Consider the following 26,643-nt stretch of genomic DNA (forward strand, 5'->3'; position numbering starts at 1 on the left):
GAAGGGATATTTATTTTCCCTGTAGGTCCTCCTATTGCAGGAACATTTCCCACAAAAGAATGGCTGGATTTACAGCTGGGCAGACCCTGTGGTGAAAATACACGGAGACGTTTCTTTGTTCAGCGAAGTTGCTAAAGCAATCCAGACAGCATCTGAATTCTTGTTTATTAAAATATTTATTTCTTGCCTTTTCTCTTGGCCAAAGGTGGATTCTTTCTCTTGCGAGAAATGATATGTGTTTTTCATCGTTTTGATTGCCTCAGGAACCACCTCAACAAAGGTCCAGAAACACCACAGCGGAAATGGCAAAAGGTGGTGAGCTGAAAGACTGGGAAAGGGAGAGGCTGCTGGGAATACCGGGGATAATTATACTCAACTAGCAGGAAATGAGGAAAAGAGATGGAGAAGGGGGGCAATTAATGGTGGAATGCAGAAGACAATGCCTGTTGCGGTTAACAGAAACACGGCTTCCAAATTCAAACCATCCAAAACTGTTCGCTTTATTAAAGGCCTACTCATGAAATATTCCACCATGGACCACTGTGTCAAGTGCCGGGTTGTATTTTCACTTGGGAAAGGTCAGCTAAGGCCTGGCTTGACCACACAGGGAGGGGCGGTGGCTCAGTGGTAGAGCATCTGCTTGGTAAGCAGAAGGTCCCAGGTTCAATCCCCGGCATCTCCAACTTAAAGGGCCCAAGCAAGTAGGCGTGAAAAACTTTTACTTGAAACCCTGGAGAGCCACTGCCAACCTGAGTAGACAATACTGACTTTGATGGACCCAGGGGGTTCTGATTCAGTATAAGGCAGCTTCATATGTTCATAGCAGCACAAGGTGGCACTGAGCCAATATGGCAGAGTGGTTCTAGGGCAGAACTCTGAGCTGGGAGCAGTGTTCCCTCCAAGCTGAGTTAGGGTGAGCTAGCTCACAGATTTTTAGCCTCCAGCTCACACATTTTTGTCTTAGCTCAGGAAGGATGACCCCAGAGCACACTAATATATGCAGTAGTTCACAACTTTAAGGCCAGTAGTTCACAAAGCAGAATAAGAACATAAGAGAAGCCATGTTAGATCAGGCCAATGGCCCATCCAGTCCAACATTCTGTGTCACACAGCGGCCAAATATATATATATATATATATATACACACACACACATACATACACACACACACACACACACACACATACACACTGTGGCTAATAGCCACTGATGGACCTCTGCTCCATATTTTTATCTAACCCCCTCTTGAAGGTGGCCATGCTTGTGGCCGCCACCACCTCCTGTGGCAGTGAATTCCACATGTTAATCACCCTTTGGGTGAAGAAGTACTTCCTTTTATCCGTTTTAACCTGTCTGCTCAGCAATTTCATCGAATGCCCACGAGTTCTCGTATTGTGAGAAAGGGAGAAAAGTACTTCTTTCTCTACTTTCTCCATCCCATGCATTATCTTGTAAACCTCTATCATGTCACCCCTCAGTTGACGTTTCTCCAAGCTAAAGAGCCCTAAGCGTTTCAACCTTTCTTCATAGGGAAGGTGAATATTTGTTCACAAGACTCTGCAGCTTAGAGGAAACACTCTAAGCTGAAGAATCCACACTCTGTTGGATGACCATGGGCCAGTCACAGTCTCAGCCATCTCACAGGGTAGCTGTAAAGATAAAATGGAGGAGAGGAGAACGAAGTAAGCCGTGCTGGCCCCCCAGTGAGAAGACAGGCAGGGCATAAATTAAATACCGAGGTGGCAGGGTCCCAAAGGAAGCCCTCTCCCTCGGTTTGCAAGACTGTTGGCATTTCGGAGGACATTAATTCACAGGGTTGCCGTAAGTCGGAAGTGACTTGAAGGTATTCAACACACAGAGTCCTGAAACGGGAGAAAGGACTCACATTCATACTACAAGTGAGGTAATGCATTTCTCAAGGATTCCTTATCCAGGCTTTTATTCTGGGGGAACGTAGCAGAACGGAGTTCCAGAAGTACTTCTTCACCCAAAGGGTGATTAATATGTGCAATTCACTGCCACAGGAGGTGGTGGCGGCTACAAGCATAGCCAGCTTCAAGAGGGGGTTAGATAAAAATATGGAGTGGAGATCCATCAGTGGCTATTAGCCACAGTGTGTGTATATGTGTGTGTGTATACACACACCTGCCTCCCTCTCTCTCTCTCTCTCTCTCTCTCTCTCTCTCTCTCTCTCTCTCTCTCTCTCTCTCTCTCTCTCTCTATATATATATATATATATATATATATATATATATATATATATATATATATATATAAATTGTTGGCCCCTGTGTGACACAGAGCGTTGGACTGGATGGGCCATTGGCCTGATCCAACATGGCTTCTCTTATGTTCTTATGTGACACAGAGTGTTGGACTGGATGGGCCACTGGCCTGATCCAACATGGCTTCTCTTAGGTTCTCATGTGACACAGAGTGCTGGACTGGATGGGCCATTGGCCTGATCCAACATGGCTTCTCTTATGTTCTTAACCACTTTGTGGAAACAAAATTCTCAAAAAATGTTCCTTTCTCCTTCTTGGGAGCTCCAGCACCTCTTTTTCCAGAAAAAAAGCCCTGCCTATATTAATAATGCTGCATAAGCAGAAAGCTAACCCAGCATCCCAAGAGCGAGGCTCACACCTTTTTCCTTTATGTAGTGCTCTAAAAAAAAAAAAAAACTTGCAGGAAGATTTTTTTTTCTCAATGAACATTATGCCGATTCCACAAATTCAAAATGTTTCCACATTTGCTGCCCACAAAGATTCAACCCTAATGAGGCGGGCCACAGCGGAACAGGGAAGAGAGCAGTTCCTCCACATGAAGGGACATCACAGCCAGAAAAGGATGGGCCTAAAACCATCTGCTAAACGTTTACCCAGCTTGGTAAAAACAAAATAACCCAAGACGTTGACATTCCTATGGCAGCAAGAACTCTTAAAAAAAAACCCACATCAATTATGTGGAACATGATGCAACTTCTGCATACAACAGAGGGGGAAAAAAAACCTCCATATGTTTGGCACTCATAAGAACAAGCAGAAGGATTCAGGAATTCCTGCTGAACAAACTCCTTTCTCTAATGAAACAAAGAAAGGAGGATAGTAATAAGGAAAAAATGGTGGAATTTCACTCTAACCAGGGATTTTTTTGAGCAGGAATGCAGTTCCAGCTGGCTTGGCATCAGGGGGTGTGGCCTAATGTGCAAATGAGCTTCTGCTGGGCTTTTTCTACAAAAAATCCCCTATGCTAAACAATGGTGCTGCCAGGGGTGTGTGGCCTAATATGAAAATGAGTTCCTGCTGGGTTTCTCATACAAAAAAGGCCCTGACTCTAACCATGCACTGGCCCCAACTCCCATACAGATGCAGAACGGCAAAGTGGCGAATTGGTCATCATGGTCCTGATAGTGAGCCCACCAATGGCTGAGCTGCCTCTGTGGCGGTGGGAAGTGCCACTGAGTTGCAGCCAACTCAGGGTGACCCCCACAGGATTTGAAGGCCAGAGACGAACACAGGTGTTTTGCCATAGCCTGCCTCTGCTAACAACCCTCAATTTCCTTGGCGGTTTCATAGAATCATAGTTGGAAGGGACCTCCAGGGTCATCTAGTCCAACCCCCTGCACAATGCAGGAAACTCACAAACACCTCCCCCTAAATTCACAGGATCTTCATTGCTGTCAGATGGCCATCGAGCCTCTGTTGAAAAACCTCCAAGGAAGGAGAGCCCACCACCTCCCAAGGAAGCCTGTTCCACTGAGGAACTGCTCTAACGGTCAGGAAGTTCTTCCTAATGTTGAGCCAGAAACTCTTTTGGTTTAATTTCAACCCACTGGTTCTGGTCCTACCTTCCGGGGCCACAGAAAACAACTCTACACCATCCGCTATAGGACAGCCCTTCAAGGACTTGAAGATGGTGACCCTATCACCTCTCAGCCGCCTCCTCTCCAGGCTAAACATCCCCAGCTCCTTCAACCTTTCCTCATAGGACTTGGTCTCCAGACCCGTCGCCCTCCTCTGGACCCGTTCCAGCTTGTCTAGATCCTTCTTAAAATGTGGTGCCCAAAGCTGAACACAAGACCCCAGGTGAGGTCTTACCAGAGCAGAGTAAAGCGATACTGCCCAAGGACTAGCCAGGGCTAACCTTGCTTAGCTTTTGAGATTTGACAAGATCAGGCTAGCCTGGTCCATCCCAGTCAAGCCAGGTGAACAGAAGTGGTTTGATTTGCTGTTGCCTGCCTCTGCGTAGCACCCCTGGACTTCCTTGGAGGACCCCCAGCCAAGTACTAACCGGCTTAGCTTCCAGAATCCATTGGGATTAGGCTAGCCTGGGCTATCCAGGTCATACTGTATGATGCTTCCCTACAAGCAGAAGGTGGACATAACTGAAACATTCTCATATTCTCATGAGAGCCAGTTTGGTATAGTGGTGAAGTGCGCGGACTCTTATCTGGGAGAGCCGGGTTTGATTCCCCACTCCTCCACTTGCAGCTTCTGGAATGGCCTTGGGTCAGCCATAGCTCTAAGTGTGCAGACTCTTATCTGGGAGAACCGGGTTTGATTCCCCACTCCTCCACTTGCACCTGCTGGAATGGCCTTGGGTCAGCCATAGCTCTAAGTGTGCAGACTCTTATCTGGGAGAACCGGGTTTGATTCCCCACTCCTCCACTTGCAGCTTCTGGAATGGCCTTGGGTCAGCCATAGCTCTAAGTGTGCAGACTCTGGGAGAACCGGGTTTGATTCCCCACTCCTCCACTTGCACCTGCTGGAATGGCCTTGGGTCAGCCATAGCTCTAAGTGTGCAGACTCTTATCTGGGAGAACCGGGTTTGATTCCCCACTCCTCCACTTGCAGCTTCTGGAATGGCCTTGGGTCAGCCATAGCTCTAAGTGTGCAGACTCTTATCTGGGAGAACCGGGTTTGATTCCCCACTCCTCCACTTGCACCTGCTGGAATGGCCTTGGGTCAGCCATAGCTCTAAGTGTGCAGACTCTTATCTGGGAGAACCGGGTTTGATTCCCCACTCCTCCACTTGCAGCTTCTGGAATGGCCTTGGGTCAGCCATAGCTCTAAGTGTGCAGACTCTTATCTGGGAGAACCGGGTTTGATTCCCCACTCCTCCACTTGCACCTGCTGGAATGGCCTTGGGTCAGCCATAGCTCTAAGTGTGCAGACTCTTATCTGGGAGAACCGGGTTTGATTCCCCACTCCTCCACTTGCAGCTTCTGGAATGGCCTTGGGTCAGCCATAGCTCTAAGTGTGCAGACTCTTATCTGGGAGAACCGGGTTTGATTCCCCACTCCTCCACTTGCACCTGCTGGAATGGCCTTGGGTCAGCCATAGCTCTAAGTGTGCAGACTCTTATCTGGGAGAACCGGGTTTGATTCCCCACTCCTCCACTTGCAGCTTCTGGAATGGCCTTGGGTCAGCCATAGCTCTAAGTGTGCAGACTCTTATCTGGGAGAACCGGGTTTGATTCCCCACTCCTCCACTTGCACCTGCTGGAATGGCCTTGGGTCAGCCATAGCTCTAAGTGTGCAGACTCTTATCTGGGAGAACCGGGTTTGATTCCCCACTCCTCCACTTGCAGCTTCTGGAATGGCCTTGGGTCAGCCATAGCTCTAAGTGTGCAGACTCTTATCTGGGAGAACCGGGTTTGATTCCCCACTCCTCCACTTGCACCTGCTGGAATGGCTTTGGGTCAGCCATAGCTCTAAGTGTGCAGACTCTTATCTGGGAGAACCGGGTTTGATTCCCCACTCCTCCACTTGCAGCTTCTGGAATGGCCTTGGGTCAGCCATAGCTCTAAGTGTGCAGACTCTTATCTGGGAGAACCGGGTTTGATTCCCCACTCCTCCACTTGCACCTGCTGGAATGGCCTTGGGTCAGCCATAGCTCTCGTAGGAGTTGTCCTTGAAAGGGCAGCTTCTGGGAGAGCCCTCTCAGCCCCACCTACCTTACAGGGTGTCTGCTGTAGTGGAGGAAGAGAAAGGAGATTGTGAGCCACTCTGAGATTCAGAGTGGAGGGCGGGATATAAATCCAATATCTTCATATTAGGGCTCCTTTTCTGAATTTATTATCGATTAAAATATCAACATCCCACATTTCCTCGCGGCTCCAGGTGGCTCGCACGTCATAACTGAAAGCGTCATAATTTAAAACCGACAGCAACAAAAAATCCAAATGACGCTCCATGCGTCTAATGCACATTTCTTTGTAAACCTGAAATATGAAATCCAACTGAGTACCTGTTACCACAGTAAACCGACAGTTGTTACATACAACTGATTTATCAACCCTTTGTGTTCTGTACACTTGCAAGTGGGTAGGGCCCACAGCTGAGCAAATACATTCTGATTTTGTTACTGCACAAAGAGCCACGGGACCCTTCCTCCTCTCAGATTCCACTCATCAGGATACTGGAAAGGAATCCAAGAGGGAGGAACTCCAATCCCCCCACAAGTGCAAGGAGATCGGGGCCTATCCAGGGGTCCCTAAGAATACAATGCAGAAGGAACGGTTTGCGGTCTTAGTTGAAAGCTCCCAAGGAGGAAAGTGGTGGTGAAATTAGAAAGTGAACATGGAGTGGTGAAGAATCTCACAGGAAGGAGGGAGCGAAAAGTGAGGCTTAAATGTCTGAAGGGAAGATCTACAAAATAAAGTCTGAGAAAGCTCAAGCAGCCAAACATCCATCCCCACACTGAAGTGGACCTACAGCAAAATACAGAGGGGGTACCATACAGAGTGCAGAAAAAAGATCAGAGACCTAGGGCAAGACCTAGAGCCAGTCTGGTGTAGTGGTTAAGTGCATGGACTCTTATATGGGAGAACCGGGTTTGATTCCCCACTGCTCCACTTGCACCTGGCTGGAATGGCCTTGGGTTAGCCATAGCTTTGGCAAGAGTTGTCCTTGAAAGGGTAGCTGCTGTGAGAGCTCTCTCAGCCCCACCCACCTCACAGGGTGCCTGTTGTGGGGGGAGAAGACATAGACGATTGTAAGCCGCTCTGAGTCTCTGATTCAGAGAGAAGGGCGGGGTATAAATCTGCAGTCGTCTTCGTCTTCATTACAAAGGCAATTATAATTTTTCCCCCACAGAGTGATTCCTTCTGCTCAGTTACCCTTTGCTTTGGTTATATGAGGCTCAAGTATTGTACAGCAATGCACGGGGGGCTACCCTTTAAAATGTTTCTAGAAAGTTCAACTGGCTCAGAACAGAACAGAAGCTCTGAACCGATGTGCACCATACCATCGCAATACTGAAAAATCTCCATCAGCGGGCGCAGAACCATCACCCCATGCCAAGAAAGCCCTCTTTCTCGAGGATGCCAGTCACCCAATCTCAGGAGACAGGGGCACCCAAAAGCCAGCCTTTGGGAAGATAACCACAGTGCATGTTAGAGCTGCGGACTTTCAGGGTTTATAAGCCAACTTTGAATTGGGCTCGGAAAACAAACTGTGAGTCACTACGAATAAGCCAAGACTGGAGGGACACGCTCCAATCAACATCCTGCCTGCAGTCTTCTGTACCAACTGATGTTTCCCAGCACATTTCAAGGGCAGCCCCACATAGAATCTAATTTGGACACAACCAGGACACACAGCAAAGCAGCCAGGTCTTTTCTGTCCACGAAAGGCCGCAGCTGGCTAACCAGTCGAAACTGGTCAAAGGCACTCTAAGCCGTAGCCGCTAGCTGTGCACCTGGTGGCAGTACCCCCCCACCTGTTTCTTCAGGCGAGTGCAACCCCCCACCCCACCCAGAACATGCACAGATCACACATTTGTTAGTTGCAAAGCGACACTAATACTTTTGACCCTGTTCCTCCAGCTCTAGTCGTTTTATCTCTCTGCTGTGCCTTGGTGCCACGTGACCCTGCCCGACAGTTTTGTTTTCCTTCGATAACCCCGAACTGGCATGCCCACCCCTTACCGGCTAGGTTTGTAAACGCACTGCTTTGAGCAGAGGGCAGGGGGGGGGGGAGGTGTTTTCACTTACATTGTTGTTAACTCTCTCCTGATACTGCGCTGTAAAATAAATTCCTCCTTAACAATACGGGTTTTATAGAGTAAAATAACTGGTTTTTCCAAAAGCTGCTATAGCCGCCCCCCACACCTTAGCTCCAAGACAGGATTTCAAAGAAGGTTCAAAGTAACTACCAGCCTTTCTCAAACACAAAAAGCCATGCTGAGAAGCAGTCATTTCTCCTCCACCGAAGGAAACTTCTGAAAACCCTAGCAAGCCAGGTGTCCCCCCCCCCCCAAATCAGACTAGGAAAGGAAAGGAAAGGTCCCCTGTGCAAGCACCAGTCGTTTCCGACTCTGGGGTGACGTTGCTTTCACAACGTTTTCACGGCAGACTTTTTACAGGGTGGTTTGCCACTGCCTTCTCCAGCCATCTACACTTCCCACCCCCCCCTAGCAAGCTGTGTACTCATTTTACCGACATCGGCAGGATGGAAGGCTGAGTCAACCTCGAGCCGGCTACCTGAAAACCCAGCTTCCGCCAGGAATCGAACTCAGGTCGTGAGCAGAGCTTAGGACTGCAGTACTGCAGCTTTAGCACTCTGCCCAGGGGGATCTTTATCAGGACTAACTTCTCAGCAAATCCAATCCACACCCCCATTGAATTGTAAATCTCTCATTAAGGAAAGAATGAGAGCCAACAAACATCCGCCCAGGGCAATTCAAAAGAAGTGCTTTTCAAAAGAGCCTAAGTGAGGATTCTGACAGGAACAGAGGAAGTTGCAGAAGTGTGATGGTGAGAAACAGAACTCTGTCTTACCACACATTACTACTGATTTACTTCCGCTCGAAAAAGCACAAACCTCCGAGGCCCAGGCTACCCTGGCCCCACAACAGCACTGAAATCCTAACACGAGCTTCGGTCTTGTGTTTATTTCCGCCATTGAATCAACAAAAGGCCCGGCATGGAAATTTCAAAGTCTGCACCACAACACAGATCTTTAATTGTGTAAATATTGACTCAGCCGGCTTGTACACGGTGGAATCATGTTACCCAACATTTCCTGCTGAGACTCTTTTGGGATGGTGTTATTGCATCACAGCGACCCTCCAGCATGTTCGGGCTCAACACACCCAACGTGGCATAAACTGAGGCGAGCGCTCTACCTCCCGTTCCGCCAGGTTAAGCACGCAAGGCCCCTTAATCCTTCTTGCTGGTGACCTGTTTCGTTCACTGCCGCTCCCTCCCAGGGACAAAGCAGCTCGAAAGAGCCATTCCGGCATTCTTTCCCAGACACAAGCACAGATGGCTGGCTCTCCGTCTCCTTCTGAGCCCCCAGGAGAGACACAATGTCTTGCCTGCAGGCTCAAAGACAACTAGACTCCCCTCTCTCCCTGAAACAGACAAAGCTCTGTGGAACTGTAGAAGCCAAGAATTCCTGGGCTCACGGAGTGGGGAAGGGGAAAGAAAAAGGCCAGGAGAATAGAGATCAGATGAGGAACTCTGCTTGGTTTGCTGTTGGGGAGGTGAAGGCACTGTTGGTGTCCTGTTATGTTTGAAACAGCAGGGAAATTCGCAGCCCCCGCCCAAAGGCTCAACCAAGGGGAATGACTCTTCACAGGGAAGAGGAAATCTTTCTGCCTGGGAATGGAAATAACTACCAACTCCTCCTCCTCCTCCTCTTAATCACCTTATCCTGCCTTCCCACCTTTCTTGCCATGCCAAGTTGAGTTGCAGGGAGAGAGATGGAAGAACAACCCCCATCCAGGAAACAGGAACCTGTCTGGGAATTTGGGGCGAGAGCTTATCAGAGGCAGAAATGAAAAATTATATCTCATTCCATGACCGCCGGCAGCTTTTGAGACGCAATAAGCGAATCCACTCCATGCAGACTTTTTCCTTCTTCCCCCATAAGATTGGAATTTCACTTTGCAGTGTCTATATTTCATGCCCCCCCCCACCCTACCAGCTCCCCCTGCCCAAAAGTTCTCCATAAAGTCCTGCATTAGCAAAGATGTCTCACCAGCATCCACAAAAAATGGCACGGAAACAGTACGGGGTGAGACTAAAAGGTCTTTAAGGCATAAACGTTTTGGAAGGGGGTGTCCAAGAAGGGTAGGGGGGGGGTCCAAGTCTAACAAAAAGAGAGAAAAGCGGGTGGAGGCAAGAAAGAGAAGCCCCTCCCTTAATTAGGGTCCAGACTGCTGTTGGTTTTTAGGGAGGAAGCAATGCTGGAGGGGGAGGGATGGCTCAGACAGGTTATTTTTTGGGACAAACGGGGGGGGGGGGGTTTGCAAAAAAGCGAAAGGATGGAGAGCCCCCCCCTTAAAGCAAGGATTCCCCCAGACTGCAGTAAGGGGGGGGTGAGACCAAAAGGTGAGAGCGGGGGGTGGGGGCTGCCGGTCTAATGGGGGGGGGGGAGAAAGAGAAGCCCCCCTTCAACGATTGCACAAATGGGGGGGGGGGTTTGCAAAAGAGCGAAGGGATGGAGAGGCTGTCCATCTGAGGTTAGTTTTTGCACAAATTGGGGGGGGGGGTATTGCAAAACAGTGAAGGGATGGGGGAGCCAAAAGTGAGCTGCTGGGAGGGGGGGGGCAAAGGGAAGGAATGAAAAGAAGCCCCCCCCCTTAAAGCAAGGATTCCCCCAGATTGCAGTAAGGGGGGTGAGACCAAAAGGTGAGAGCGGGGGGGGGGGGCTGGCAATCTAATTAGGGGGGGAAGAGAAGCCCCCCCTTTAACGATTGCACAAATGGGGGGGGGGTTGCAAAAGAGCGAAGGGATGGAGAGGCTGTCCATGAGGTTAGTTTTTGCACAAATGGGGGGGGGGGGGTATTGCAAAACAGTGCATGGATGGGGGAGCCAAAAGTGAGCTGCTGGGAGGTGGGGGGCAAAGGGAAGGAATGAAAAGAAGCCCCCCCTTAAAGCAAGGATTCCCCCAGACTGCAGCAAGGGGGGGGGGGTGAGACCAAAGGGTGAGAGCGGGGGCGGGGGCTGCCGGTCTAATGGGGGGGGGGGAGAAAGAGAAGCCCCTCCTTTAACGATTGCACAAATTGGGGGGGGGGGGTTTGCAAAAGAGCGAAGGGATGGGGGGCTGTCCATCTGAGGTTAGTTTTTGCACAAATTGGGGGGGGGGTATTGCAAAACAGTGAAGGGATGGGGGAGCCAAAAGTGAGCTGCTGGGAGGGGGGCAAAGGGAAGCAATTAAAAGAAGCCCCCCCCCTTAAAGCGAGGATTCCCCCAGACTGCGGTGAGTTTCTATATGGGGGGGAGGGAGAGGAGCCCCCTTTCATGAAGCCCCCCAAGGAGGGGGAAGGAAGGCCCCCCCCACCCAGGCTCCTCCCCTGCCCGGGAACAAAGGCGGGGCGGGGGGGGGGGGTCGAGGCGGGTCTCACCGCTGCAGCACCAGGACGAGGGCGAGCCCTGAGGGAAGCGGGCCGAGTCGGGGCCGATGCAGACGCTGGCGCCGAGGTGAGGGCACTCCATGGCGGCGGATTCGGCGGCGGCGACTGAGGGAAGCGCGGCCCTGGCGGGGGGGAGGGGACAGAGCGCATGAGGGGAGACGGGGGCGCGCCGCCGCCGCCTCGCGCGGGGGTTGGCGCCGCTGCGCCTGCGCGGGCCGGCCCGCGCAGGCGCAGCGGCGCCAACCCACGCGCGAGGCGGCGGCGGCGCGCGGACGCTCTTTTCTCTCTCTCTCTCTCTCTCTGTATGTCTCTAGCTCGCTCCCTATTGGTTGTTCCCGACATCCTTCGCCTCCCTCCGATCCGCTCTCCGGGTTTTGTTTTGTTTTTGGCCAGTCGCGTCGCTCGCCGCCTCCGGACATCCACTCGCCGGGTTTTGCCTGCGAGGATCGAGCGGCGCTGGGGAGCCCAAAGAGTTTCGGGCGCTCGGCGAGGCTGCCGGTTTCCGAGCGGCGGGTGCCAAGCTCCAGGGGAGGCCGGGAGTCCCCCCCCCCCCACGGATGGACGAGGGCGCGACGCGTTCGGGACGTTCCCGGTTGGTTGGTTTCTTGCGGCTTCTATCCCAATCCTATTCCGCAAGCGGGCTCAGGGCGGCTCACACGACACGTCGATGCAGCAAAGAGTTATTAAAATAAAATCCGGCGTAAGGTTGCTAAGCTCCAGGCGAGGCCGGGAGTGCTCACGGGGGAACAGGCGCGCGACGCGTTTGAGACGCTCCCTGGTTTGCAAGCGGCCATTCGGGGATCGGGTTGCCAAGCTCCAGGCGAGGCCGGGAGTCCTCCCAAGTTGACGGGCGCGCGACGCGTTCGGGACACTGCCCGGTTTGCAAACGGCCGTCCGAGGATTGGGTTGCTAAACTCCAGGTCAGGCCTGGAGTTCTCCCGGATTTGCAACTTGCGTCCTTGCTGAACTTCATCCCCCTCGGATCCCCCAAGATATTGCAACCTAAGGTTTGGGTTCCCGGCCTCCAGATGTGACCCGGAATTCTCCTGGATTTGCAACTGGCTACCCAAATCAGTTGCATCCGTGCTGAGCCCTCCCCCTCCTCCTCAAATCCCCAGGAAATTGCAACCGGCCGACACAACGAGTTAAGGAGACGAGCACCACGCAGGAAGTCCAGGCGCCTTCCTTACAACTGATTTATTGCAAGAACGTGCCCGTGGGTCGAGCATCCTCCGCCGTGCACGCGCATTTGGGAGTCATGCTCTCGCCCCGCAGATGGCGGCGGTCGGCTGGAAACCGGAAGCGTCGGGCTGAGCTGGGCAGCTCGACTACTGCAGCCTCTTTGGAGAGGACCCTGGGAACGGTGCGTCATAGAGGGAGGGAATCCCGCCCTCTGCTCCGGCTTCCTCTCGTCTCCAAAGGAAGGAAGAAAGGAAGGAGACTCTCGGCCTTCCCCCCCCTCCCTTCTCCAACGCGATCCCTTTGCAAGACTCAGGCGCACTTGCAAGGGCATCTTGCTGAACCTGAGCTGCTTCCCTTTCCAGAGCATCGCAGGCAAATTTTAGGGCAGGAGTAGCCAAACTGCAGCTCGGGAGCCACATTTGACTCTTACACATATTTTGTGGCTCTTGAAGCCCCCACCACCCCATTAGCTGGCTTGGAGAAACCATTGGCTCTTTAAATGACTTTTCAAAGCCAGCCAGTGGTTTGGAGAATGCATTTAAAGTTGCTTTCTTCTACCACTCCCTCCCTCCCTCCCCCATCTATTTGATGATGGTGATGATGATATTGGATTTATATCCCACCCTCCACTCAGAGTCTCAGAGCCGCTCACAATCTCTTTTTATCTTCCTCCTCCACAACAGACACCTTCCTTCCTTCCCTCCCCACATCTGGATTTCCTGTCTTGTGGGTCTCAAACATCTGGCATTTATTCTATGTGGCTCTTACATTAAGCAAGTTTGATGACCCGTTTTAGGCTGGTGGGCAGGCCTGGAGGTTAATGTAACGAATAACGCCCAATTCATCCACATCAGAGTTACATTTTAATTAAGTGTCGTTTCAGTTTTCGTCGGGCTGGCTTGGTGTGGGGGGGTGGGCATTCAAATTGGCACCAACTTAGATCTGCTCACTCTGGCTTGGTAGCGAAGTGCGAGTCCAGTTGGGCACCTTTAAGGGCAACCCAGTTTGATTCAAGGTATGAGCTTTCTTGTGCATGCTCGTTTCCTCAGATACCTGAGGCTACCTACCAGTGTCCTGCTTGGGAAATAGCTAGAGATAATGGGGGGGGGGGGTGAAATCCCCAGGAGGGGGCAAGAGATACCCTGGTTTGGAGGCCTTCCCCCTGCTTCAGGGTCATCAGAAAGCGGGGGGGGGGGGGGACGGAATGTCTGCTGGGTACTCTATTATATCCTGTGGAGACCAGTCCCCATAGGGAATAATGGAAAATTTATCAGTGGGTATTTGGGGCTTTGGGGTGGCTGTTTTTTGTAGCAGAGGCACCAAATTTTCAGCATAGCATCTAGTGCCTCGCCCCAAAATACCCCCCCAAGTTTCAAAAAGATTGGACCAGGCGGTCCAATTCTATGAGCCCCCAAAGAAGGTGCCCCCATCCTCTATTATTTTCAGTGGAGGGAAGGCATTTAAAAGGTGTGCGGTCCCTTTAAAAGTGACGGCCAGAACTCCCAGGAGCTCCTGGCTCCACCCACAAAATCCCCAGATATTTTCTGTGTCAAACCTTCCAACTCTACTTCAAAGCAGCCATTTTCTCCAGGGGGACTGCTCTCTGCTAGCTGGAGAATGGGTGTAATTCCTGGAGATCTCCAGGCCCCAACCTGGAAGTTGGCAACTCTACCAAGTCCGCTCTTCAAACCATGCTGGGTATGCAGAAAGGCTTTGCTTCAATCCCTAGTTACACCTCTGCTTCAGTCCTTGGAGAACCAGCACTAGTCAGAGGAGGAGAGATGACCGGGACACACGCATGGATGGTCCAATCGGACATGACGCTGCTTCTGATGTCAAGACCTCACCCACCAACCTGGGAGACCCCCTGCTGCCTGTGAAGGCAAGGCTGGGTTAGATGGGCCTCCACAGAAAGCATCTTCACCTGTTCTGTGCCTTGCCCCCCTGCCAGTTTGGTGTAGTGGTTAAGTGTGCAGACTCTTATCTGGGAGAGCCGGGTTTGATTCCCCACTCCTCCACTTGCACCTGCTGGAATGGCCTTGGGTCAGCCAGAGCTCTAAGTGTGCAGACTCATATCTGGGAGAACCGGGTTGGATTCCCCACTCCTCCAATTGCACCTGCTGGGATGGCCTTGGGTCAGCCATAGCTCTAAGTGTGCAGACTCTTATCTGGGAGAACCAGGTTGGATTCCCCACTCCTCCACTTGCAGCTGCTGGAATGGCCTTGCGTCAGCCATAGCTCTAAGTGTGCAGACTCTTATCTGGAAGAACCGGGTTGGGTTCCCCCCTCCTCCACTTGCAGCTGCTGGAATGGCCTTGCGTCAGCCATAGCTCTAAGTGTGCAGACTCTTATCTGGAAGAACCGGGTTGGGTTCCCCCCTCCTCCACTTGCAGCTGCTGGAATGGCCTTGCGTCAGCCATAGCTCTAAGTGTGCAGACTCTTATCTGGGAGAACCGGGTTTAATTCCCCACTCCTCCACTTGCACCTGCTGGAATGGCCTTGGTTCAGCCATAGCTCTAAGTGTGCAGACTCTTATCTGGGAGAACGGGGTTGGATTCCCCACTCCTCCACTTGCAGCTGCTGAAATGGCCTTGGGTCAGCCATCACTCTCGCAGAGCTGTCCTTGAAAGGGCAGCTTCTGGGAGAGCTCTCTCATCTCCACCCACCTCACAGGGTGCCTGTTGTGGGGGGAGAAGAAATAGGAGATTGTGAGCCGCTCTGAGTCTCTGATTCAGAGAGAAGGGCGGGGTATAAATCTGCGGTCTTCTTCCCTATTAATGGGGATCCAGCCCCAAGACACCTTGAAGTGTCACATAGGGTACTGAAACACAACACCCCAACTGCCAACTTGGTATTGAAGGGTATGCTGCTTCACTGGCACCCCGAGAAATCCCAAGGTAGTCTCCTGGGTTATTCGTGTGCTACATATGATATAGCATGGCATTAACTGCCTTGATCCAAACATTACACTAAATACTACTGGATTTCAAGTGAGTAGAATGGAAGTAACATTATGGAAAAGAGTCTGTGTTTGGGCAGTTCTCTTTCTCTTGTGGCACCAGACACCATGTGGAGATACCTGACGGTACCCATGGTGAAAAGGTAAATGTGTTGGATTGGGGAGACTTGGCTTTATAAGAACATAACAGAAGACATGTTGGATCAGGCCAGTGGCCCATCCAGTCCCACACTCTATGTCGCACAGTGGTCAAAACCCAGGGGCCATCAGGAGGTCCATCATCAGAGCCAGAACTCCAGAAGCCCCCAAACTCTTGTGCCCCCAAGCACCAAGAAAACAGACCATGACTCCCCCAGACATAAGAACTTAAGAGTAGCCATCTTGGATCAGGCCAATGGCCTATACAGTCCCACACTCTGTGTCACGCAGTGGCCAAGACCCAGGGGCCATCAGGAGGTCCATCAGCAGAGCCAGAACTCCAGAAGCCCCCGATCTCTTGTGCCCCCAAGCACCAAGAAAACAGAGCAACACTGCCCCAGACATAAGAACATAAGAGAAGCCATCTTGGATCAGGTCAATGGCCCATCTAGTCCCACACTCTGTGTCACACAGTGGCCAAAACCCAGGGGCCATCAGGAGGTCCACCAGAAACCCACCCATCAGGAGGTCTTCCAGAAACCCAACCACTGATGCCCCTCAAGCACCACAAATACAGAGCATCGCTGCCCCAGACAAATCCTCAGTTGGTTGCGGGACTCAGAGACCTTGGGCCAGTAAGTCTGAGCTAACAAACAGGGTTGTTGTGAAGACAGTATGAGGGAAGGAGTAACCGTTTATGTTGCCCTAAACTCCTTGAAGAAAATATGGGATTTTAAAAAACCTAATACATTTTTGATTCATGGCATTTCCATTCCGAAACACTAGGGGACACTCCAGACACAGTGCATTCCAGTGACAGAAGCCACAGTCCAAAACCATGGAAAGAAGTGTTTTCTATTGTTTAACAGTTCATCCTTACATTTTATAATGAACTATACTTCTGTTTTCTCTTGTTGCTGGTAATCTACACAGGGCCAGGCATGGTTTGAGGACTGAGGACTGCAGAGATTTATACCCCGCTTTTTTCTCTGAATCAAAGATCCGAGTGGCTACAATCTCAGATATCTTCTCCCCCAACAACTTCCGACCCCACTGAAGGGCAGACATTGAAGCTGCTCCTTTCAGAGGGCTCACAGCACAACTGCCAAGACAGCTCCTGCGAGAGATTCGGCTGCCAAGGCCATTCCAGCAGGTGCAAGTGGAGGAGTGGGGAATCCGGATCCCGTCCTCCCAGATGAGAGTCCGCACACTTAACCACGACACCAAACTGGCTCTCAGATCAGGTGGGCAGCTGTGTTAGCTGTATCAATAGCACAAAGTCTGTCTCCAGCAGCACGTGTAAGACCAACCAAGCTTTATTCAAGGCATTCACATTCTACATTTGCACATTTTTGGAAAAGCAAGAATGGGGAACATACAGACACTCTCTTCAGGACTCCTGTGTTAAAATAGTGCACAGCTATATACAAAACACAGGAAAACGCATTCCCCATTCAATATAGAATCATAGAGTTGGAAGGGACCTCCAGGGTCATCTAGTCCAACCCCTTGCACAATGCAGGAAACCCACAAATACCTACCCCAATATCGCAGTCAACTTTATATATTTTCTATCACAATAAATATGAAACTATATGCCTTTACTCTATTCATACAAAACGTTCAAATCCTACATCTCCAGCAGTAACAAAGTACTGGTAAGTTACTCAATCCACATCTCATTAAACAAGTCCACTCTACAAAACAAAAGTCCTTCAAACAGAGTGCTCAAGGAATTATTTAACAAGACAAAACAACTCTGGAAGACTATGAAATTCTTAGAAAGACGCTGAAGTCTCTTGTTCCTGGGGAATTGCCTGCGGGATTGCAGGAGCGGGGGTTCTTCTGCGGCCGAGCACCTCCTCCTCCGTGAATTGTCCGTGCAGCCTCTTAAGAGACATATCAAAAGCCAGCTCCGCTAGTCATAGGTAGGGTGAGCCACCCCCCCCCCCCCACTTGCCGAGCCGAATCTCCCGCTTTTACAACTGATCTCCAGCTGGCAGAGATCAGCTCCCCTGGACAAAACAGCTGCTTGGAAGGGTGGACTCTAGAGCATTGTGCCATGCTGAGGCCCCTCCCCAAACCCCACCTTCTCCCAGCTCCACCCCCAAACACTCCAGGTATTTTCCAACACAGACATGGCAACCCTAGAGCTCCAATTAGGAAAGGAAGGAGTAACGGTATAATACGACAATCAGAGGACATAAAAAACCATCACTAGCAATTATAAATTAAGAAGCAATATGTTCTAAGCATAATTACAAATTCCAAAGCGGCACGGATCAGCCAAAAGACATTGATTATAGGCAGTGTTCCCTCTAAGCTGAGTTAGCTCACAGATTTTCAGCCTCCAGTGCACTAATTGATGCAGTACCTCAAAACTTTCATGCCAGGAGCTCGCAAATTTAATTCCAGTAGCTGACGAAGCAGAATTTTTGCTCACAAGACTCCTCAGCTTAGAGGGAACATTGGGGTGAAGACACCCAAAGTTCATGCAGATGTTCTAGTAGTCCACAAAGCCCATGGCGAAGACACCGGGATATTTTATTCTCTGTTTCAATTAAAAAATCATCTACAGATGATCTGAGATCGTTCAATGGGACTCCAAGAGAGACAGTGTTGCAGTCTACAATCCGCTATCTACGTATCTGGTCCTCCCTTCATGCTATAACCCTAGGGTTGCCAGTCCCCAGATGGGGGCAGGGGATCCCCCAGTTTGGAGGCCCTCCCCCCACTTCAGGGTCATCAGAAAGCGGGGGGAGGGGAAGGGAAATGTCTGCTGGGCACTCCACTAATTCCCATAGGGTATAATGGAGAATTGACCACGGATACTGGGGCTCTGGGGGAGCTGTCTTTTGAGGTAGATGCACCAAATTTGCAGCCTAGCATCCGGTACCTCTCCTCAAAACATCCTCCAAGTTTCAGAAAGATTGGACCGATTGGTCCAATTCTATGATCCCCAAAAGAAGGTGCCCCTATCCTTCATCATTTCCAGTGTAGGGAAGGCATTTAAAAGGTGTGCAGTCCCTTTGAATGTGATGGCCAGAACTCCCTTTGGAGCTCAGTCATGCTTGTCACCACCTTGCTCCAGGTTCCACGCTCCATGTCTCCTGACTCCACCCCCAAAGTCTCCTGGCTCCACCCCCAAAGTCCCCAGATATTTCTTGAATTGGACCTGGCAACCCTATATAACCCAGCCTCAATCCAGAATTAATACAGTGGCTAATGTACGGTTGGCATCCCATTGAATGATTTCAGACCATCTGTAGAAGATTTTTAATGCCACAGTACATTCACCAAGGCTGCCGTTTTCTCTTGAGGAACTGATTTTTGCAGTTTGGAAATCAGTTAGGGTTGCCAATCCCCAGGTGGTGGCAGGGGATCCCCCGGTTTGGAGGCCCTCCCCCCGCTTCAGAAAGCAGAAGGAGGAGGGAAATGTCTTCTGGGCACTCCATGAAGACTGATTCCCATAGGGAATAATGGAGAATTGATCTGTAGATATCTGGGGCTCTGCGGAGGCTGCTATTTGAGGTAGAGGCACCAAATTTTCAGCATATCATCTAGTGCCTCTCCCCAAAACATCTGCAGAAGATGGCATCCCTACCTTTCATTATTTATTTCCAAACAGAGGGAAGGCATTTAAAAGGTGTGCGGTTCCTTTAAATGTGATGACCAGAACTCCCATTGGAGTTCAATCGTGCTTGTCTCACCCTTCCTTCTGGCTCCACCCCCAAAGTCCCCAGATATTTCTTGAGTTGGACTTGGCAACCTTATGGTCTGTTCTAATTCTGGGGAATCTCCAGGCCCCACCTGGAGGTTGGTAACCCTAGAGCAGGGGTGGCTAAACTGCGGCTCAGGAGCCACATGTGGCTCTTTCACACATATTGTGTGGCTCTCGAAGCCCCCACCGCCCTGTCAGCCGGCTTGGAGAAGGCATTTCTCTCCTTAAAGCACTTCTCCAAGCCAGCCGGCAGCTTGGAGAATACATTAAAAGTTGCTTCTTTCAACCTTCCTCTCCCTCCCCATCTATTTTCCTTCCTTCCAGTTTGACAGCCAGTTTGGTGTAGTGGTTAAGTGCGCGGACTCTTATCTGAGAGAACCGAGTTTGATTCCCTGCTCATCCACTTGTACCTGCTGGAATGGCCTTGGGTTAGCCATAGCTCTGGCAGAGGCTGTCCTTGAAAGGGCCAGTTTGGTGTAGTGGTTACGTGTGTGGACTCTTATCTGGGAGGGCCAGGTTTGATTCTGCACTCCTCCACCTGCACCTGCTGGAATGGCCTTGGGTCAGCCATAGCTTTAAGTGTGCAGACTCTTATCTGGGAGAACCGGGTTTGATTCCCCACTCCTCCACCTGCACCTGCTGGAATGGCCTTGGGTCATCCATAGCTATCTCAGGAGATGTCCTTGAAAGGGCAACTTCTGTGAGAGCCCTCTCAGCCCCACCCAACTCACAGGGTGTCTGTTGTGGGGGGGGGGGGAGAAGAGTCTCTGATTCAGAGAGAAGGGCAGGGTATAAATCTACAATTCTCCTTCCTTCCTTCCTTCCTTCCTTCCTTCCTTCCTTCCTTCCTTCCTTCCTTCCTTCCTTCCTTCCTTCCTTCCTTCCTTCTGGCTCTCAAACCTTTATTCTATGTGACTCTTACATCGAGCAAGTTTGCCCGCCCCTGCCCCAGAGTGCCCCCTCCTGATGTCCACGTGGGGCAACACTGGCCAAATTGCAGGGAAACGGGCTGAAGGAGCCGAAGCATCTCATCCGCTTCGGAACTCTTAATTACACTGCAGGGGGACCTTTGTAAACAGGCCTGTCTGAGATGCAACTGTAGACACACACTGTCACTTTTCCTCCTGCCCTAAACAGGGCCGGCTGTTGCCAAAATACTCTCGCCGTCTCTGCTGCTATTTCTGCACCCGGGTGTTTCTCGTAAACCACATAGGCGGCTGGCCTGGGCCGTGTTCAGGCAGTTCTTTGTTTAACCAACTCAGCAGCCGGCTCTTCCCCGGCCTGTGCTGGAAACGTTTGGTACGGCTGATTCTCAGACAGGCTGCACTGAGCTGAGGCCGGTGGGTCAACCGTGGCGCCGTCACCGTCCATTTGCAACGCCCCTTCTTCGCGTGGTGCTTTTCTACATCTTTGGGGGAGCTTCTAAGGCCGACTGAAGCAAAGTGGAAGATGGGGAGGGGCCGTGGCTAAGTGTCAGAGCCTCTCCTCGGCACTCAGAAGGTCCCAGGCTAAGGTTGCCAATTCCCAGGTGGGGGCAGGGGACCCCCCAGTTTGGAGGCCCTCCCCCTGCTTCAGGGTCATCAGAAAGCGGAGGAGGGGGAGGGAAACGTCTGCTGGGCACTCCATTATCCCCTATGAAGATAGATTCCCGCAGGGTATAATGGAAAATTGATCCGTGGGTATCTGGGGCTCTGGGGAGGCTGTTTTTTGAGGTAATGGCACCGAATTTTTAGCATAGCATCCAGTGCCTCTCCCCAAAACACCCAGCAAGTTTCAAAAAGATTGGGCCAGGGGGTCCAATTCTGTGAGTCTCCAAAGAAGGTGCCCCTATCCTTCATTATTTCCAATGGAAGGCATTTAAAAGGCGTGCAGTCCCTTTAAATGTGATGGCCAGGACTCCCTTTGGAGTTCAGTTATGCTTGTCACAGCTTTGCTCCTGGCTCCACCCCCAAAGTCCCCAGATATTTCTTGAGTTGGACTTGCAACCCTATCCCAGGCTCAGACCGTGGCATCTCCAGTTTAAAAAGACCCAGCTGAGCACTGGGTTACAAAACACCTGGAGAATTGAAGGCGGAGTCTGGGGAGGGTGGGGTTTGGGGAGGGGAAGGACATCGAACAGGGTGGAAGGCCACAGTCCACCCTCCAAAGCAGCCATTTCCCGGAGACCAGCCAGAATATCAGGTGATCTCCAGACTCTCTAGACCAGGGGTGGCCAATGGTAGCTCTCCAGATTTTTTTTTGCCTACAACTCCCATCAGCCCCAGCCAGCATGGTCAATGGTTGGGGCTGATGGGAGTTGTAGGCAAAAAAAAAACATCTGGAGAGCTACCATTGGCCACCCCTGGTCTAGAGACTGGCAACTTGATTTAGGCAGGAGGTGATAGCTTCAGTTTTTTTTACAGTTCCAGATAGGTTACTAATGATGGATCTTAGTGAGAAATGCCACCCCTTGACTGGAGCTTAGAGAAAGCCTGGAAGGCAAAAACGGGTTCTGAATTTCCGGATACCTCGTTTAGCTCTTATGCAGTAAAAATAGAGATTTCCTGCACATCTAAGAATCTACATTGACCTGCCGATGTTTGCCTGTTCCGTTGGCGTTCTTAAAGTGGTCCTTCGTCTATTTGCTGCCAGTTATATTTTTGGGTTAGAGTAACTTCATTTGTGTTCGCTGTCAGAAGCACAATCGAGACTAATTTATACACGGAAGTGTTGCTTTGTATCTCTCCCACCTGGGGACTGGCAACCCTACAGAAGCCCCAAACTGAAATGAATAACTTGGCGTGTAGCTTTCAGGATCCATCCAGTTTGGTGTAGAGGTTAAGTGCGTGGACTCTTATCTGGGAGAACCGGGTTTGTTTCCCCACTCCTCTGCTTGCACCTGCTGGAATGGCCTTGGGTCAGCCGTAGCTCTCACAGAGCTGTCCTTGAAAGGGCAGCTGCTGAAAGAGCTCTCTCAGCCTCACCTGCCTCACAGGGTGTCTGTTGTGGGGGAGGAAGATAAAGGAGATTGTGAGCCGCTCTGAGACTTTTGTGTGGAGGGCAGAATATAAATCTAATTTATTATTATTATTATTTTGCTCTCTGCTGTAGAAAGGCCCCTCAGTATGCCATTAAAGGTTACTGGAACTGGAAAAAAGGCCCCAGAGCGACAGAATTCAGTTTCCTTTGCTGTTTATTTTATGAGGCCCTGATGTGGGCTAGGCTGAACAAGCAGCCCACACAGAGAAAGGAGGAGGAAAACGTGTGTGACTGTCCAGGTCACCAACCCACCACTGGTTTTTGACTCAGTCACACGACCCTCTGCTCATTCTTAGAAGCTGAAAAGATTCCAAAAGCATTTGGAGATACTGAAGTAGATTCTGTCCAAACAAATCCAGAGTCCAGGGTTTTATTGTGTTGTTGTTGTTGTTGTAACCAGGGCTTTTTTGTAGCAGGAACTCCTTTGCATATTAAGCCACACACCCCTGATGTAGCCAGTCCTCCAAGAGCTTACAGGGCTCTTCTTGTGAGGCCTACTCTAAGCTCCAGGAGGATTGGCTATATCAGAGGGATGTGGCCTAATATGCAAAGGAGTTCCTGCTACAAAAAAAAAGAGTCCTGGTTGCAACCATCAAATGGATAGAAATAGTCAAATACAAAGGAGCACCAGCAGCATATTCGGATACAGAGAAACAATCAAATGGAAAACACCGGACTTTGCGATAGCTTGTTATCATCCTACGCATTCCAGCACATTAATTGTGAACGAACTGTAGTTGGTTGTGTGAACCTTAGTACCCAGCCAAGAAACAATTCTAGAGTCTCTTAAATCAACACAGACGGGTGAAATACACGTGTAACAGGTAGAAACTTCAGACAGTTTCACAAGCCACAAAACAGACAAGTATGACTCCCAAACTCCAAGACACTGATTGCGCGTTCACTGGATTCAGTGCTGTGGTTTCCATCACGAACTCTGAAGTTCGTATCAAATGTTAATCCCATTCTTCCGCCCCATCCCCCCCCACCCGCATTCCCCAGATCCATTCAGGTTTGTATTTCTTTCTTTGAGAAACCTTTTCACACGCACCGAATAATGCGCTTTCAATTCACATTCGATGTGCTTCATTTGCAAGTGGATTTGGCCATTTCGCATGAGTAAAATCCAGTTACGAAATATATTGAAAGTGCAGTATTCAGCATGTGTGAAAGCGCTACACTGCTTTCTTCCAGAGTAGGGGTGGCCAAACTGTGGCTCAGGAGCCACATGTGACTCTTTCATGCATACTGTGTGGTTCCTTAAGCCCCCCCCCCCACCAAATTGGCAGGCTTGGAGAAGGCATTTGTCTCTTTAAATCACTTCTCCAAGTAGCTTGGAGAAGTCATTTAAAGTAGAAGTTGCTTTCTTTCCACCTCTCCCTCCCCCATCTATTTGCTTTCCTTCCTTCCTTCCTTCCTTCCTTCCTTCCTTCCTTCCTTCCTTCCTTCCTTCCTTCCTTCCTTCCTTCCTTCCTTCCTTCCTTCCTTCCTTCCTTCCTTCCTTCCTTCCTTCCTTCCCTCCCTCCCTCCCTCCCAGCTCTCAACCATCTGATGTTTATTCTATGTGGCTCTTACATTAAGCGAGTTTGGCCATCCCATTCCAGAGTGATGTGTCTCCCCCCCCCCCTTTTTTTTAGGTTTCATCTTGCCCAAAATGTGTCCTGAGACCCCCATTCTAGAGTTTTTAGAACTGAAAAGCTTCAGGCTATATTTAAGTCAATGAGGAGCAGTTGGCACTACGAGAAACCAAGCATACAGCTTCTTCTCTTGGTTCTTCTAAAGCTGGACGCTGGGATTTCTTCACACCTACTCCTTTCCAGCAAGGTCAGCATTTCGAGACCGTGCCCACACTACCTCCATTCAGGCTGGGTTTGAAAAATGAATCTGGCCCAGATGTTCTCTGAGCAAGAGAGCCAGCCAAACCGAAACATTTGATTTCAGGCCTATCCCAATGTTAGCAAACAACGGAGGTGGAGAGAGTGGACAAAGAAATGTTTCTCTGTCTCCCAAAACATTAGAACTTGAGAGCATCCAATGAAGAAGAAGAAGACTGCAGATTTATACCCCGCCCTTCTCTCTGAATCAGAGACTCAGAGCAGCTTACAATCTCCTATATATCTTCTCCCCCCACAACAGTCACCCTGTGAGGTGGGTGGGGCTGCGAGGGCTTTGACAGAAGCTTCCCTTTCAACGACAGCTCTGCAAGAGCTATGGCTGACCCAAGGCCATTCCAGCAAGTGCAAGTGGAGGAGTGGGGAATCAAACCCGGTTCTCCCAGATAAGAGTCCGCACACTTAACCACTACATCAAACTGGCTTAGAAGAAGAAGAAGATTGCAGATTTATACCCCACCCTCTCTGAATCAGAAACTCAGAGCAGCTTACAATCTCCTAGATCTCCTTCCTCCACAACAGACACCCTGTGAGATGGGTGGGGCTGAGAGAGCTCTTAGAGCAGCTGCCCTTTCAAGGACAATTCTGTGAGAGCTAAGGCTGACCCAAGGCCATTCCAGCAGCTACAAGCAGAGGAGTGGGGAATCAAACCCAGTTCTCCCAGATAACTGCACACTTAACCACTACACCAAACTGGTTCACCAAACTTTGAAGCTGGTGGGTAGTAGATTGAGAGTGGACCAAAGGAAATACTTCTTAACACAGAGAGCGATTAAAATGTGGAATTCTCAGCCAGAGGATGTAGTGATGGCCATAGGCATGGATGACTTTAAAAGGGGGTCAGATAGATGAATGGAGGAGATGTCTATCCGTGGGTACGAGTCAGGGTGAGTAAAGGGAACCTCCCCATTCGGAGTCAGTCAACCTCTGAATCTCAGTGTCAGGAAGCAACATTAGGAGAAGGCCTCAGCCATTGTGCCCTGTTGTTTGCCATCCAGAGGAATGGGCTGGGAACTTTGTGAGATAAGATGCTAGACTAGATGGACTGCTGGTCTGATCCAGCAGGGCTCTTCTGATGTTCTTATGAAGCCCTCAGCCTCCATGCCCTGCTGTTGGCCTTCCAGAGGAACGGAAAGTTGGCAACTTTGTGAGATAAGATGCTGGACTAGATGGACCACTGATCTGATCCAGCAGGGCTCTTCTGATGTTCTGATAAAGCCCTCAGCCTCTATGCCCTTCTCCTGGCCTTCTAGAGGAACTGGTTGGCCCTTAGGTGAGCCGAGATGCTGGAATGGATGGAGCACTGGTCTGATCCAGCAGGCCATATGTTCTTATGAAACCCACAGCCTTCATGTCTGCTGTTGGCCCTCCAGAGGAACTGGTTGGCCCTTAGGTGAGGCAGGATGCTAGACTGGATGGACCACTGGTCTGATCCAGCAGAGCTTTTCTGATGTTCTGATAAAGCCCTCAGCCTCTATGCCCTTCTGTTGACCTTCAAGTGGAAATGGTTGGCCCTTATGTGAGGCAGGATGCTGGGCTGGATGGACCACTGGTCTGATCCAGCAGAGCTCTTCTGATGTCCTTGTGAAGGTCTTGGCCCCTGTTGTTGGCCCTCTGGAGGAAGTAGTTGGCCACTGTGTGAGACAGAAGGCTGGTCTGGATGGACCCTCCCTGGTCTGATCTTCAGGGCTCTTCTAATGTCCTTATATCTGCAAGGAAACTGCAAGGAAACAGTTTGTGCTGTGGCCTCTTTCTAGAAGCATGATGCTAAAACCGTCAACTTGGTTCAGGCTGCCAACGCTGAGCGCCCAGGCTCCTGAGTGCCGAACGAGGTAGCTCTCACCTCTCGACCCTGGAAATCATGCCAGGAGTAAAAACAAAGCTGGGCGGAGCCCGCCGGACTCCTGTCAGGATCTATTTTAAAAGCATGTGTTTAGCTGTGCAGTGGAAACTCACCCGTCGCTCCAGACATCTGTAAGAAACTCTTCCAAGGAGTATTTTTGAATGTTGCTTTGCATTTGTTTTGGTTGTGGGGCGTTAGTGTTTGTAGCGCCCTGAAAAAGATGATGGCTATTATTTGGTTATTTGTAGTCAGCTTCTCTGGCTGAGATTCAAGGTGGATGGCGTAGTGGAAATAGAGTAGGATCAACAGGATGAGATATTCAAAGAGCAATAAGCACATCGATTGAAATCAGCAGGACTCAAATGCATACTTAAGGGTGAAGAAGAAGAAGATATTGGATTTATATCCCGCCCTCCACTCAGAGTCTCAGAGCAGCTCACAATCTCCTTTATCTTCCTCCCCCACAACAGACACCCTGTGAGGTGGGTGGGGCTGTGAGGACTCTCACAGCAGCTGCCCTTTCAAGG

At 50.4% G+C, this 26,643-nt stretch overlaps 2 protein-coding genes across 2 annotated transcripts in view; one reads left to right on the forward strand and one right to left on the reverse strand.

The window, feature by feature from the left end:
* USP3 (ubiquitin specific peptidase 3) overlaps positions 1-11,523 on the reverse strand; it is a 56,861-nt gene extending 45,338 nt beyond the window's left edge. The window contains exon 1 of the mRNA XM_060260221.1: positions 11,355-11,523. Coding sequence (XP_060116204.1) covers positions 11,355-11,445 — 91 coding nt within the window. The 5' untranslated portion in view covers positions 11,446-11,523. The remainder of the gene's footprint in view (positions 1-11,354) is intronic.
* CA12 (carbonic anhydrase 12) overlaps positions 11,444-26,643 on the forward strand; it is a 65,339-nt gene continuing 50,139 nt past the window's right edge. The window contains exons 1-3 of the mRNA XM_060259996.1: positions 11,444-11,477; positions 11,678-11,959; positions 12,482-12,726. Coding sequence (XP_060115979.1) covers positions 11,444-11,477; positions 11,678-11,959; positions 12,482-12,726 — 561 coding nt within the window. The remainder of the gene's footprint in view (positions 11,478-11,677; positions 11,960-12,481; positions 12,727-26,643) is intronic.

Source organism: Heteronotia binoei, chromosome 19 (genome assembly GCF_032191835.1).
Source record: "Heteronotia binoei isolate CCM8104 ecotype False Entrance Well chromosome 19, APGP_CSIRO_Hbin_v1, whole genome shotgun sequence".
Lineage (NCBI taxonomy): Eukaryota > Metazoa > Chordata > Lepidosauria > Squamata > Gekkonidae > Heteronotia > Heteronotia binoei.